Source organism: Pan paniscus, chromosome 1 (genome assembly GCF_029289425.2).
Source record: "Pan paniscus chromosome 1, NHGRI_mPanPan1-v2.0_pri, whole genome shotgun sequence".
Classification (NCBI taxonomy): Eukaryota; Metazoa; Chordata; class Mammalia; order Primates; family Hominidae; genus Pan; species Pan paniscus.
This window is the reverse complement of record NC_073249.2, coordinates 75455292-75470767: the sequence shown is the minus strand read 5'-3', so window position 1 is coordinate 75470767 and position 15476 is coordinate 75455292. Positions and strand designations below refer to the sequence as shown.

At 33.0% G+C, this 15476-nt stretch overlaps 1 protein-coding gene across 10 annotated transcripts in view; it reads left to right on the top strand.

Moving 5' to 3' along the window:
* RABGAP1L (RAB GTPase activating protein 1 like) overlaps window positions 1–15476 on the top strand; it is an 830901-nt gene that overhangs the window by 96760 nt on the left and 718665 nt on the right. For all 10 annotated transcript variants that reach the window (XM_055111246.3, XM_063603797.1, XM_008978332.4 and 7 more), the window contains 2 exons: window positions 9945–10011; window positions 13361–13463. In XM_055111246.3, the coding sequence (XP_054967221.1) occupies window positions 9945–10011; window positions 13361–13463 (170 nt within the window). The remainder of the gene's footprint in view (window positions 1–9944; window positions 10012–13360; window positions 13464–15476) is intronic.

The following is a 15476-nucleotide window of genomic DNA, read 5'->3' as shown; positions in this document are numbered from 1 at the left end:
AGTTTGAAGTAATTGTAGACGCACAGGAAATTGCAATAATAGTGTAGAGATGCTCTATGTATGCTTCCCCATTTCCCCCTATGGTAACATCTTACATAACCATAGTACAGTATCACAGCTAGGAAATTGGCATTGGTACAATTTGCAGACCTCTATTGCAGCTCTTTTTGAATCCTTTTATAAATCACAGTATACTTCTATAATATAAACATTTAATTTATTAGCTTAAGAAATTTGGATATGTAGCCTGGCTGCTAATTAGAAGAGATTGGGTATTTTAACCATATCCTATCCAGTTACCAGGTTATTGCCCCTTGGCTCCAAATCTGTCCTCTTAGCTGATCTGCATTAATGGAGCTTTAAACATTTCTTCTTTGCAGCAAGCACAATATTAAATTATGCCAGTAGAGGGTGTTGCAGGGACACTGCAGGAAGATGGGGTTTCTTTTGTTTCTGATGTGTTACATTTATTGTTTTCTTGCTCTTGCTTATTGTAAGATCCAGGGACATCCAGTGATGCTGTGCTTTTGCTGATGTTTGGTTCAACCCAGCTGTGCACTCACATGCAGTCCCTCCGTGAGCTCATAGCTTTGGTTCTGTCTCAGTGAGGCCCTCCTACAGCCTTCCTGACACAGACACTGTGTGCCCCAGGCCTCGTACCACCCTGCCAGTGAGCTGACTCTGGAAGCCCTGATTTCCTTTGCCCACCTGCCTGCCAGCCTTTGCTGGCTGCAGCCCAGAGGGTTGTTTCCTGCTTGCCTGTGGTCTAGCTTTCCCTGGGCAGTCCAACAAACTTCTTTGCTATTCATTGGGCTGTAATTCTGCCTTCTCCAGTGAGGTCTGAATACCAGCTTTGGTGAAAGGACCCAACTTCCAAGTTAGTTCTTCTTGTGGTACTCTCCCTTAGCTTTAGGGTTAAATTCTCTTTGTAGTTACTCTACTATGACAGTTAATAATTCTTTATAGTAAATTTTCCCTGTTTAAATTACTGTGTTTTCTGTCCTAATCAAATGCTGACTTACAGTATCTAATTGAATTAATATCTAATGATATTAAGCAGTCCATAAAGTTTCTGATATTTTTCCAGGAAAAACAAAACAAAAAAGTGGTTATTTTAGATAATCTTTTTACTGTCACGATAATGGCAAGGAAAAAACCACTATTATTTCTACCGTATGTTTATTTCCATTCCACGCACAGCCTTTTTCTTACTAAAGCAAGAAACCCTGCAAAGTAGATTATCTTTTATTTACTTTTTTTTTTTAATGGGGAGTAGGGAGCTAAAGCATTTTATTTTGCCTTGCTATGAAATCTAGCTTATAATTGGCAACACAAGTATTTGAATCAAGACCATCTTGCTAGTCTTCCTAAAGCCTTTTCATTTGACTCTTCTGTATGACTTTCTTTCTTTTTTGGGGGGCTGGGGGATGTTTATAGGGGTCAGCATTAAGTACCTATAAATAGGATATGATTATTTTATTTCTTTAGTAAATATTGTTTAGTTACTAATATTTTATCCATATTTGTAATAGTAGCATAGTTGTTTTATTCCCTTTTCAAGATCTTTGGATCATTTGAAGGGAAGAGGGAGGAAGACTTAAAAATGTTATATTTTTTTAGTAGGACTTTAAGCAATTAATTAAAAGTTAAATATGTCTTATAGGTGAAATTTTGTATTTGTGCTTTAAATATTTGATTTTTAAAATTTTCAGTATATTTTGATAAATTTACTCATTCTTTTTATTTCCCTGGTATTTTTTAAATTTTGAAGTTTTATATATTTAGGTGAATTATTTCATTATTCCACTGTACTACAAGAAACTTAATTCTTTTATAATATGAAATGTCCCTGCTTTTAAGGCTAATTTTCTACTTGTATACTATATTTTATTCCATTTTGACATCTCAAAGACATTGTTTAAGCAGTCTTTCTTCTACCACACTTGCTTGTTAGATTAGCCCATCCAGTCTCATGACTTTAAATGTATCTATAACTGGATGATTCCAAATGTTTTTCTCTGACCTGAGGTCTCCAAACTTATATATTCAACAACTTCAGATCTTCATCTGGCATCTCAAAGTTAATATGTTCAAAAATCAAACTAAAAAATCAAGTTTGACACTGTCCCAAACTTGTTCCTCCTGTAATTTCTCACAGTCTTTTTAATTTGTAACTTGATCTTTCCAATTATTGTAGATGAAAAACTTGGCATTTTCAACTCCATTTTCTCTCACTCTACATCTAATTCTTCATTAAATCATATTAGTTCTACTTCCAACTATGTAAAGAAAGAAAAACCCTAGAGGAAAGGGATTAAAGAAAAAATACGAATAGAAATGGGAAAAAATGTAGACTGTAGATAAAAGAAAAAAATTAGAAAAAAAACAAAAGAAATGACAATCGAGAGAAAAAGAAATAGGAACTCCAAGTCTAATCACTAGTTTTCTTATTTTATCAAAAGTTAATGTAGGTACTTTTGCTGTAAATTTTCTCATAAAATTGAATTCATCATTTTTTGCCCATGTTTTGTTCAACCCTATCTACATGTGTTTTATGAGTGATAATCAGGAATCAGTAGCCTGCAAAATCAGCCTTTATGAAGGAGAAAAATGGACTTTTGTTAATTAGCTGTAGCTGTACAGGGGAAGATATTCCTTTTCTTTATGCTTTTAGATGTTTTTGAATTATGTTTACAAATACATTCAATTGTAAAAATACTTGTAAATTAGCACCCGTTTATTTTGATGCATATAGCTAGTATTTGCAAAAGCCCAAATAATGTATCACTATCTGAATGTCCTGTATTAGTCTTACTGAATGGAAAAGCAAAATAATTGATTTTAAATGTTTTAAGCAGGGATTAAACCATGTCAGACTTTGAAATTTATTGGTTTTCTTGTTATAATCATTTTAAATATATTTTAAAATCTGACTGTAGCTAAGTTCTCATTTTGTATTTGAAGGGAGTTAGTAAAAGTACTCATATTTGGTGGGAGGATGGCTTGAATCAGGAAGTGGAGGTTGCAGAGCTGAGATTGTGCCACTGCACTCCAGCCTGGGTGACAGAGCTGGAGCCTGTCTTGAAAAAAAAAAAAAAAAAAAAAAAAAGGGAAGAAGGAAAGCACTCATATTTGAGTTATTCTGCATTTTAAATTTTGACCCTTTATTAATGTGAGAATGGGAACATTATTGCTAAGGATGGTATGGAGGGTTTTTTTGTTTTTATTTTTGAAATTTATTCAATGAAAAATTTTAAGAACATTGACCTAAAAATATTCTTCTTTCTGTATGTTATTTTCTCTGTACTGGTATTTTTTTTTGTTTTTGAAATTTGTTGATTGAAAATTAAAAAAAAGTGGACCTAAGATATTCTTCTTTTATAGCCTATCTGCATGTTAAATTCTCTGTACTGGTAGCAGCTCTATGGCAGTCCTAAGATCTATTTAGGTTATTTTTTTTCTTGGTGATTTTTCCTAGTGTTCTAGGAAATCTAAGATAGATAGTTAGTTACATAGACAGATAGATAGATAAAACGATTTCCTGCCTGATGAATGAAAAGAGTAACCAATTTTTAAATCTGGAGAGACTCCTTCTTCCTATTACTGATATCACTGAAGTTACTAGAGTGAAATTTTTAGGATAAATAGCTATGGAGTACCCTCATCTGGGTTTGAATCTTGGCTTTACAGTGATCTTGGTCAAGTTATTTAACTTCTCTGTGCTTCAGTTTGCAATTTGTAAATTGTGAATAAAACTTACCTCTTAAGAATGTGGGGAGAAGATTAGCTAGTAACTGTAAAGTGTTCACAATAATGCTTAATAAATGCATGCTATTATTACTATTAGTGGTACTATTACAACAACCACAGTTAATATTTTAAGACTATTGGTCTTTTTTGAGTGATAATCAGAAGTAAGTAACCTGCAAAATCAGAGTAGACTGCTACCATTGGAAGGCAAAATCTTGGCTAGAGTTCTTTAGAACCTATGTGTGTATATACAGGCAGTCCTTGCTTTGTAGTTATGGTATACATTATTTTCTCTTACCGTGGTTCAGTTATAACACTAGTCTCCCAAACACATGGTTCAAATTTCTGTTACCATAGTATATTAACAGAGTAATTGCAAAACAAACTCTGCTGTTCAGTCCACAAGTCACTGTATACATACATGATTAGTGACCAATCATGTCGCTTCTTCCAAAGTCTGTTGGTGATTGGTCACTGTGTATCTGTTATTCACTTTACTTACAGATAGCAAAGTATGTGGTTGTGTTGCCTCTTTGTCTCTGGTAATAAATCCATTTGACATTTTACAAAAATGGATAATCCAAAGAGGAAATTGGCCAACAAAGCTAACAGTGCTACAAAGAAATGAAAAGTCATAATGCTGAAAGTGAAATTGCATGTAATTTTAGAAGATGCACAGTCTTAGAAGATTTTAAAATGGCAACAGCAAAATGAAGACAGAATGAGACCTAGGCCTGTATAAAGTTGTGATATGAAGCATATTGAAAAAGTATGATAAATTTAAAAAAATGATAAAATCACTCCAACATCCTTTAGTTTAAGTTTCACTAGGAACAGAAAGCTGCTTATGGTTTAACTGGAGCATATACTTCTGCTTTGGATTAAGACTGTAATAAACAAAAATTCCAATCAGTTTTGCTAGCATGTCAGCCAAAATACTGAAGTTAGATGCCACATCAAAAGGAAATAGTAATTATAAGGAGACTGGAGATTATGCAATTTTTTTATCTCAATTTTGGGAGAAATATGACATAAAGCATGCAGTTGAAGGCATCATTTCAGGGAGCAACAATGAATATTATGTCTGTAGTACAGCAAACTTTTACTTCGCTATAGAAGTAACTTTGAAGGATATGAATAGGACACTTATGGAGATGTAGAATAAATAGCTGTCTGTGGGAGTGTTGACACTGTTGCTATTCAGTGGACTCTAGATATGCAGCCAGATGAACTTTGTGAAGATGAACTTATCAGTGTAAATAAGGAAAGTGGTTGTGATGAAAAGCATGAATGTTCCAGGGGAAATGACTCTGGCAAATTTTTCACATTAAAGGAACTCTTGGAGATACTTCACAACATTGAACATGCAAAGGATAAAGTTTGGAAGTTAATCCAAACTTAGAAAGGAATATGACAGTTTGCCAAGATAGAAAAAATACTTCGTATTGTAAATTATATGAGAAGGCAGCAAGCACTGTTCAATATATTCTTGATAAGTTTTTAAAATAATTAAAATACTTTAATTTTTGTGCTTCAAACCACGAAGTGCTAAATAAACAATAGTTTTACTTTTTAACAATTGTCCTATAAATTTATAACTGAAAGTAAGAGAGTTTTTGAAGTTTCGACAAAAATTTTTAAAGGTTACTGAAGAATCATAATTTTTCCTTTTGAAAAATATCATTTTATATGCAGTTTTGCTTATATGGTTATTTTTGTGGTTCCACACCACTGTACATAGTGACAAATGCCTGTGTATCTTTCTCTACTTCAGTCTTTTTAGTAAGGGAAATAACAGTCTCATTGACACAATAGAAGATTTGCCCAATTATCTTTTTGCTTTAGCCCCTTTGGGGAGACTGACTGAGATTCCAACTTTTATGAAATTATTTAGTTTTAGTGTTTTGCATAAAGTTTTGAAAAACTGTGATTGCATTATAGATTTTCTTATTTGCAGTTCTGTTTTTCCCCTTCTATTGTGCTGTCACTTTTTCATTTTTTTTTTTTTTTGAGACGGAGTCTTGCTCTGTTGCCCAGGCTGGAGTGCAGTGGTGCAATCTCGGCTCACTGTAAGCTCTGCCTCCTGGGTCCACGCCATTCTCCTGCCTCAGCCTCCTCGGTAGCTGGGATTACAGGTGCCCGCCACTACGCCCGGCTAATTTTTTTTGTATTTTTTAGTAGAGACGGAGGTTTCACCATGTTAGCCAGGATGGTCTCGATCTCCTGACCTTGTGATCTGCCCACCTCAGCCTCCCAAAGTGTTGGGATTACAAGCGTGAGCCACTGCGCCCAGCCACTTTTTCATTTTTAATAATAAAAGTTTAGTACAGCAAGAGAGCGTGTTCTTTTCCTCTCTCTCCTTCCCTACCTTCCATTTTTATCTTCATGGAGATATATGTAATTCCTAATGATTTGATAGACTAAAGGTAAAAGTTTTTTAAAAATTAGTTTCATATTGCAGGACATTAATACAACATCTGTTTTTCTCACTTTTTCCTGCAGTTAAGTCTAAAGCCGTATTAGTGATACAGAGTTTTTGGTATTTGTTCTAGAGGTTAACTTGGTGTTAAAAGCTGCTTAAAGTTCTATTTTGAGTAAACACTAAGTACTGCTATGAAAGGGAGAGCTTTCTCTTCCTAATGATAATGGTAATTATAATAATTTATAATTATCAACTGTTTTATAGTTTACAGTGCCCTTTCATCATGAGTTTTTTTCTTTTCTTTTTCTTTTTTTTCTGAGACGGAGTCTTGCTCTGTTGCCCACGCTGGAGTGCAGTGGCGCAGTCTCGGCTCACACAAGCTTCGGCTCACACAAGCTCTGCCTCCCTGGTTCACGCCATTCTCTCGTCTAAGCCTCCCGAGTAGCTGGGACTACATGCGCCCGCCACCAGGCCCGGCTAATTTTTTTGTATTTTTAGTAGAGACGGGGTTTCATCTTGTTAGCCAGGATGGTCTCAATCTCCCGACCTCGTGATCCGCCCACCTCGGCCTCCCAAAGTGCTGGGATTACAGGCGTGAGCCACCGCGCCACCGCGCCCGGCCAGGAGTTTTTTCATGTCGAGTTTACATTGACGTAATGAACATGAAAGCAAGTATTTGTACTTCAGAAATGTGGAAAGTGAGACTTTGAGGTTTGTGATTTGCCCAGGGTCTCTCAGGGAGTTTATAGTCTTTTACTGACAGTCCTTGGCAGGCTGTAATGTGAAAGACCATATAGTTTTGTAGTGATAGACATGGGCATGAATCCCAGTCGTGTAACTTAGTAGCTATGTGGCTTTGGGCAAAACCATTGTTTTTGAAAATCAGTTTTATCGTTTGTTGTATGAAGGTTGCTTTGAAATTTAAATGTAACAGTATAGTAGAGCCTGGCTTAAAGTTAAGACATTCAATAAACAATATCTATTATTATGATAATAATTGATATAATAGCATCATCAGCTCATTCTCAGGAGGTTGATTTCAATTTTTCAGTGAAGTCAGCTATTCACTATATTATAAATTATGTTGGATGTCTCTTCTATACTTTGTTAATATTATGTACTTACAGGTATTTTAGAACAAATGATATCAGATTCTAATTGCCTGTTTACTTATTTTCCCCCCCACTATACTGTAAACTCCTTAAGAAAATAGGTGGGATAGCAATTTGCTTTTTACCTTATCTATAGAGTTAATAAGAGACTGTTGAATGCTTTGAACTCCACAGTGAAACACTGAATACTCCTATTAGGTGTTAATGTTACTAATAATATCTATCTAATTTCTGACACATTATTCCTAATAGATCTTGCTGGCCTCCATAGGAATCCTGATGTGCTTTAATGAAGTGTAATTTTGAAAATGACTAATACAGCTTGACAGAAAATAATTATGTAATTTAAGTGCTTAAAGTTCATGTATTATACCTTTCCTGTTTGCTAGAAGAGGGAGCAGAGTCCCAGGGGGTTAGGTGCTTTCTCTAAGGTCATGCTGGTTGGTGGCAGGCCTTTTTTTTTTTTTTCAGGCCAGGAAAAGATTAGTGCATTAAAGATTATCAAAATAAGGTGATGAGTATTGCTACTTAAGAAAAATCCAAACCTCTAAGGCTCCTTTTGCAGTACAATGTAATATAGAAATATTATGCTGAGAAAATGTGAAATTTCATCTATTTTATCATTTACCTGGAAGTGCTTGAGAAACAAATGACATTAAACTTTTAACTTTTATTATAGCCATCAGAGATTACAAAAGGTAGGAGGGTGGGAGAGTGGGGTGAAGGTTGAAAGATTACCTATTGGTTACAATGTTCAGTCTTTGGTTGATGGGTACTCTAAAAGCCCAGACAGACTTTATCTCTACATAATGCATACATGTAAGAAATCTGCACTTGTAATCCTTATGCCTATAAAAATAAAAATTAAAAAAAATCTTTTTCTGCCTTATAAAAAAATCCTTTAAATTTTCAAAAAGAACAAAAAGAAAGAGAGTATACTTTCCAAACTGTTAGCATTATTTCCTAAGGAGGCTGACAGAAGGGAGAAATTATTTTTTCTTTACATACTTTGGTATTTGTTAACTTATTATGGTGACTATATAATGGGTTTGTAATTTAAACCCTATAATATAGAATATTGTTCTTAAAACAAAAAACCATTAGAGATGCAAGCTGAAGCAAAGTATGTAGAGATGTGTGAGATAAATCTGTTCTCATTGACCTAATTTTTTAGAGAGTCAAATTTTATTTCTAAAAAAGAATTAAATCTTTTATTCTTCCTTAGCAAGAATTTAGGGCAGTAGTATAAGAAATAGTACAGTGAATTGCATGATTGATTATTATTTAATTTGTGTAGACAGTGTTTATTACAAGAATTCATAGGAGAGAGATCATAGCAGTATATAGGTGAAATTATGAATACTACAGTATAATTATTTCTCTTGTAGATTATATTTTGTTCTCTGTATTTGAAAAGTTATCCTCAGAGCTTACCAACTTTAGCTTTGCTATGTACGTCATCATTTTTGGGTGCCAGAAGGAAGCCTTGAACAAGTGATCCTCAAGAACTTATAGGAAGTATATATTTACTCCTTACTAAGCTTACATTTGGACAGGACCAGTGATCTTGCTCATGTCAGCATTAGCCATGATACTAGGAGAGTAAACCTTTGAAAAACAACAAGGATGAGAATAACGGTTGAGTGGTTAGCTGCCACTATTTTGAAATTGAAAAAATCTTATGTTTAATGTAGTTATATTCTTTACCCTTTCTATAAATTGTTACATAGCATATCTTGAAGTTTTGGGAAACTACAATAAAAACATTCTTGTGTGTGGGTATGTGTTGTTGGCAGAGGGACCCTGTGGACAGATTACATTGCTTCTCAAGTTACGAGACCTATAATATAGCAATATGAATTTGGGTAAATTGCTTAACTTCTCTGGACTTGACTTTGCTTACATGTAAAGTGGAGTTAATAATAGCCTAACAAACATAAAAATCTTCGAGTTAGCTGAATTTTAGAGCTTATGCAAATCCTTTACAAATAAAGTGGCAGTGTTGATGGGATTCCTAAAGCTTCTCTGGCATCAGGAAGCACAGAACAATATTAAATAGTTAACAGTAAATTAATAATATGTTGGATATAATATCTTCACTAATAGCCCATTTAGTAATAAAGTTTGCATAACTTTTTTTTTTAAACTGAGGATATAGTATTAACATGCTACTTAGTGAACATGACTGTGGAGGGCCAGGGTAACAGTTTGCTTTCTTTTTAATCTGGTTTGATGCAAAGAGAGCATAGTGTCATCTTATTTTTAAAAACCTCCTTTTTGGTTTAACTGGGTTAATGGATTTTGACCTATATGTTTGGAATAAGTCTAAGGCAAATAAAATCTCTTATCTCCCTAGAAACTAATTTGTATCTCAGTACCATATTTTCTTTCAATTAACAACTTATGGCCACTTTTATGGCAGTTTCTTATTGGTAATATTTTACATGCAAATAAAGATCTGGAAATTTAGATGACTTATTTCGGTGTGATTTTATTATCTATCTTCATAAATACTTATTTCTGGTGTTCTTAGAAAAAAAACTAAAGCTTATAAATACAGAGCTCAGATTGTATAGTTATTGTAAAAAGGCTTTATGCTCACTGGGCTTCTATATATTCTTGATACCTTATTTCTCCTTTTTTTCCCCCAATATTTTCAGATGTTTTGGAATGTTATTAAGCCCAGGTCGAAACGTGAAGAACAGTGACATGCATTTACTGGATATGGTAATGATAATCTTAAGCACCTTAACCAAGTATAGATGATAGTTATTTTATATTTGACAAGTATTTTCTATTTACAAATTTTGTCATATTGTCAAAATTATTTCTTGCAGCTGTGTGATAGTAATAATTAAATTTGGAAACGCAAACTTAAAATTACTTGTGAAAGAGGAATTCAGGACAATTTCCACCAAAACAGTCATATGCAACAAATAAAAGGATTGTGTTATGATAATGTCCATTTATTTTTTTGGCTTCTTAGAAAGATATCTTTTCTTTGAACCTGTAGTAACAAGTACATGATTATAACAAGCATCTCCAGAGTGAATATGGTGCCTTTCATTTATTTTAATGCACTGCTATTAATTTGAGTTTGTGATGGGTACTTTTGTTTTCTTTAAAGCGTTTCCCTTTCTGAATTTCTTCTTAATTACCTGTCCTTAGCAAAGTACACTTATTCTAGGAGTAATATTTATTTAAGGAATGTCCTTAAAGGTTAATATATATTCAACAGTTGATATTTAGTGTAAAAGTAGCAAGCTATTTTAACTTTCAAATAGAAATACCTTCTAATATTGCAGTTAGTGAAAACATTTAATTTGTGACTTGGAGACGTTATAGGAAAATAATCATCTTAGAGTAAGTATAAAGTTTCTTAGTGAACTGAAATTCTTATATTTAGTGATAATAAGCACTATATGCTTTCTTTTTTTTAGCTGTGTTTTGCAAATATCAGTTAAACATTACTAATTAGGTCAACTTTTTTTGAGTAATTTCATGGTAATATCAATACTGATTTTATAGCAGTACAGGAATGGTTTATTCAGGCTTTTGGGTACCTGTTTGTCTGCTAAGTGTTGTGTGAAGTGATGAGGTTATGCATATGAGTAAAATATAGCTCTTACCATCTGTGGGTTCATGGTCTTGTGGGAAACAAACTTTTTAGTATCTGGTGGTACTTCAAGCCACAGAAATATAGAGGAAGCACTGCCTGAATAGGTCAGGTAAGGACAACCAGTTAAATTGACTATTAAAACATAAATTAGCTATTGATCTATGTCTCTTACATCTTTTTTTTTTTTCTTAACCACATATCAGTAATGAAAGTGGTTTTACCTAAGGCAAGCCATTAGCATTTTGGAGCCCTGAAAATTCCATGAGGAAGTAAATTAGGAGAATTGAGGTAATAAAAACTTTTAAGATCCTAGGTCCTAATTAATCATGGTCTTTCAGAGTTTAAAAGACTAAGATGAATTACTGCAGAGATTTGTCCATAAAACCTAAATTCAGATTACAGAATTATAGAACTGGTATAAACTTCTGAGGCCCCTTCACTATGTCTCTCTAACTTTCAGAACAGTCCTCCCCACCTTTGAGTCCATATCTAAATCAAAAGAGTTGTGAGCATTCATGCTCTCAGACAGAGAAGGGGCTTACTTGCAACAAATAGTTGGGCAAATGAGAGGCTTGTATTTGCAATGATTAGCAGTTGTGATTTGTTATTACCCAGTGTTGTTAATCTTCATAGTGGACATTGAACCTCAGCTAGACTACTTCTAATGAAGAGAAACTCATTACCTTATGTTAAAGTCTAAGGGACAGTTCTGTTTATTACAAAGTTATTTTTTTATAATCACCTGAAATCATAGTTCTTGTAACTTGGCCTAATTAGTCTTAATTCTGCACTCTAGAACAAGATATTAATACTTTTACTCCTTCTATGACACTCCCAAATATCATGTGATCCTCATGACAGGAAAGTCCTATTTATAAATGAAGATATATTTTTCAGTGAAATAGCCAGATTACTTATATATAACAGTCATATGCTGAGTAAGAAAATTTCCGTGAATGATGGACCCATAATTTAAGGTCGTCCCGTAAGATTATAATGTATTTTTACTGTACCTTTTCTGTGTTTAGGTACACAAATGGTATTGTTATAGTTGCTATAGTATTTGGTACAGTAACATGCTGTACAAGTTTGTAGCCTTGGAGCAACAGCCTAGTTGTGTAGCCCCTGTACCATCTAGGTTTTTATAAGTACGGTGTATTCTATTTGCATAAAGAAATCACTTAATGACACATACCTTAGAACATAACCCTATCATTAAGCAACAGGTGACTCTGTGTGTGTGTGTGTGTGTGTGTGTGTGTGTAGAGGAGAGAAAGAGACCATTAACATATGAGTGTGTTGGGGCTGCTGGGAGGGTTTCGTTTACAAGTGACCTTGAGTGTATTTCATCTCTGGAATGCATGGTCCCTGTGCTCAAGCTACACAATCTGATTAGTGAAGTATTACTAATACACTAGAAAAATATACATAGTAATTACCAAATGACTGACACAATTTTATAGGGGGTTCAGAGAAACATCTGTGAATGGGTAATAATGAAAAAAGAAAAGTTTTTCTCTTTGTTTTAGTCTGACCCTTTTAACAGTCTCTATTCATAATGTGAGGAAATTGCTACAAAAACTGAAATATTGTAGATACTGTTCATTTGCATATGGAAATACTTGTATGCTGTGTGTTGTTCTTTCATGGGACAAACTCTACCCCTCCTCTCTCCACACACATATACACAAGCTATAAGTAGACTAGCTTTTGCCATAGGAGTTGCTGGCTTTTTTAGTGAGAGTCAAGAGCTGGCTTGGTAAAGTCTTAAAGAATGGAGAAGAGGAGGAAGGAGAGAAGGGAAGAAAGAGGGAGTAAGTGTAACAGTAGAGGGAGAGAGTTAATACACTTGGATGCTGCTTACAAACCAAAAATTAGTCTCCTAATACTAATTTATGATTGTAAGAAAGTATATAAATATCTGACATATAGAAAATAGACAAGTGTTAATTTAAAAAGTATTAATTGCTACAAACTAAATTAATATTTTAAGAATTCATTAAAAATTAGAATATTAGAAGAAAAATATTAACTTTCCCTACTGTGATTAGCTACTAGTTCAGTTTAACTGTCTTCAGCTAATTCTATATTATTGTTTTAATAGAAACCATATACATTCTTATGTGTATATGAGATTTGGACAATTGGCGTCAAGATCAAGTTAAATATAACTTTGTAACAATATTATGTTTTTTTGATTCAGCATGTAAGTATATGCCTCCTTTTATCCAAGGGTACATGTCTTTAAATAGAAACTGTGCTTGAAGAAAGCTGTAGAAGAATTTAATATTTAAATAAATGCTTTTGTAGGATGAAAAGAATTTACAATGAATATAAAGCTCCTGCTTGACTGTAAATCTAAATTTTAATAATTTGTATTGCTTAAAGTAAGATGTAATTTAAAGTAGTGATTTTTTTGATGTCTTTTATCAGTAATTACTGTTTGAATTTTTATAGGAATCCATGGGAAAGAGCTATGATGGGAGAGCTTATGTCATCACTGGCATGTGGAACCCCAATGCACCAGTATTTCTGGCACTTAATGAGGAAACCCCAAAAGGTGACTTTTCTTAAAAGATCCCTTATTGTTTGCTTTACATTTTATATTATGAACAATGTTGTTTGTCATGTTTTAAAAAAAATTTGGAACTCAAAGTGGACATATTCTTTCATTGAGAATTTGAGGTTCATTTTTATTCTTTATGCTTCTATGGGGGAAATCTCCACTATTTAAAAAAATCCTCCCCAAAAGATATGTGAATTATTATTATTGTTATTATTTTAAGAGACAGGGTCTCACTCTGTTGCCCAGGGTAGAGTATAGGGGCATTATAGCTCACTGTAACCTCAAACTCTCATACTCAAGCAATCCTCCCACCTCAGCCTTCTGAGTAGCTATTAAATAGAACTACAGGTGTGTGCTGCCATGCATGGCTAATTTTTAAATTTTATTTTTGTAGCGATGGGGTCATGCTTTGTTGCCCAGGCTTGTCTTGAACCTTTGGCCTCAACTGATCTTCTTGCCTTCCAAAGCACTGGGATTACAGATGTGAGCCACTGAACCTGGCCTGAATTAATTTTATTAGATTATAGAGAAAGCATTTGGGCTTTGTTTTTCATATACCACTATAGAGTTATTTCATTTGTGGAGACTAGTGATGGAGAAATATTAAAGAAAATGATGAAAAGGAAATATTTTAGAATTTTGAATATTTTTAAATTATTAACTATTTTTGCATTATAGTTTACTTATAGTTTTTCATTTATTAATTATTGGCTCCAGTCTTTTGGCCTTCGGGATGCTTGTAATATATATTAAATATTTCAGTTGTAGCAAATAGTTTTTTCTTAGTTTTTTAACTTTTCATATTATTTATCATGTCTAGTATTGAACAGAATGTATAAATGTTGAATAGTCACATTTTTCGTTGTTCCATTGTGTTTTTTCATTCCTACTTCATCCAGATAGCTGTTAATTGCCTGTTTTTTGCCCCTTCATCATCTACTTTTAAACTAAATTTGAAGTTTTACCTGCCGAGTTATATGCCTACCCTAAATGCTTTACTGTCATTAAACCATTAATTCATATTTAGAATATAATGGATCAGTTTGTTTTATCATTAATTTTATATTATTTAGTTTATACCCACAGTAGACTTTTGGTTACTGACAGGAAGCATTCGTGAATACTGATATGAAAATATAATATGTTAATGAAGGGCATTAAAATGATAATTATTCTTTCATTTCCTTAAAGAGAGTATTCACCATTTATATAAGTCACATACCTTGATCACATATTAAGCTGTCTAAAAATAAAGGCTAAACAGAAAAAAAGATTATATAAAATTTAACTTTTCATTTATTAGCAGTAAATAATTTTTAGACCCACAATTTGTTATTTCTGGAGACAGGCTTGCAAATACCTGTAACTTCTTTCTTATACTTGTTCAGAAGGAAGCCACAAAAATGATAAAAATAAGCCAGTTGACAGTTTTGAAGAACAAAATATAAGAATTTTGCATATCAAGTTATAAAAATAGTTTTTATGTTTTTAATGTAACACCTAGTTTAGTTTTATTTTGCAATAAAATATATATTTGGTCCACAAAAGAAAATTTATTTATAATTTATTCTATTAAAATAAACTATATAATAGTATATTATAATATTCTGATTCAAAGTATACATTTTAAATTTAAAATTATCTCATATGCCACACAAAAATGTTGCCCTGATTTTTAAAATTTCTAAATTATGTCCTTGAAATTACACATTACTCAGAGAATTTGTGATCAAATAAAGTTTGATTTTTATGGAAGAAGTTTAGACCCTGAGAGATGAAAAGTCTTGGATCTTTCCACTGCACTAAGATCCAGTTGAATGTTATATTCTGTCTTGTGTTATTACTCCTTACTCCTTTCTCTAAGGTCCTCCAGGTCAAGTATAATGTCTAACAAATTTTAGTTTCTCTTGAATTGGCAGGTATATTTAGTAAGACTGTATTTAGTAAGAATGTAATAAAATTGTTATTGAATTTGAGAAGTAGTTGATGAATCTGAATGTTATATAA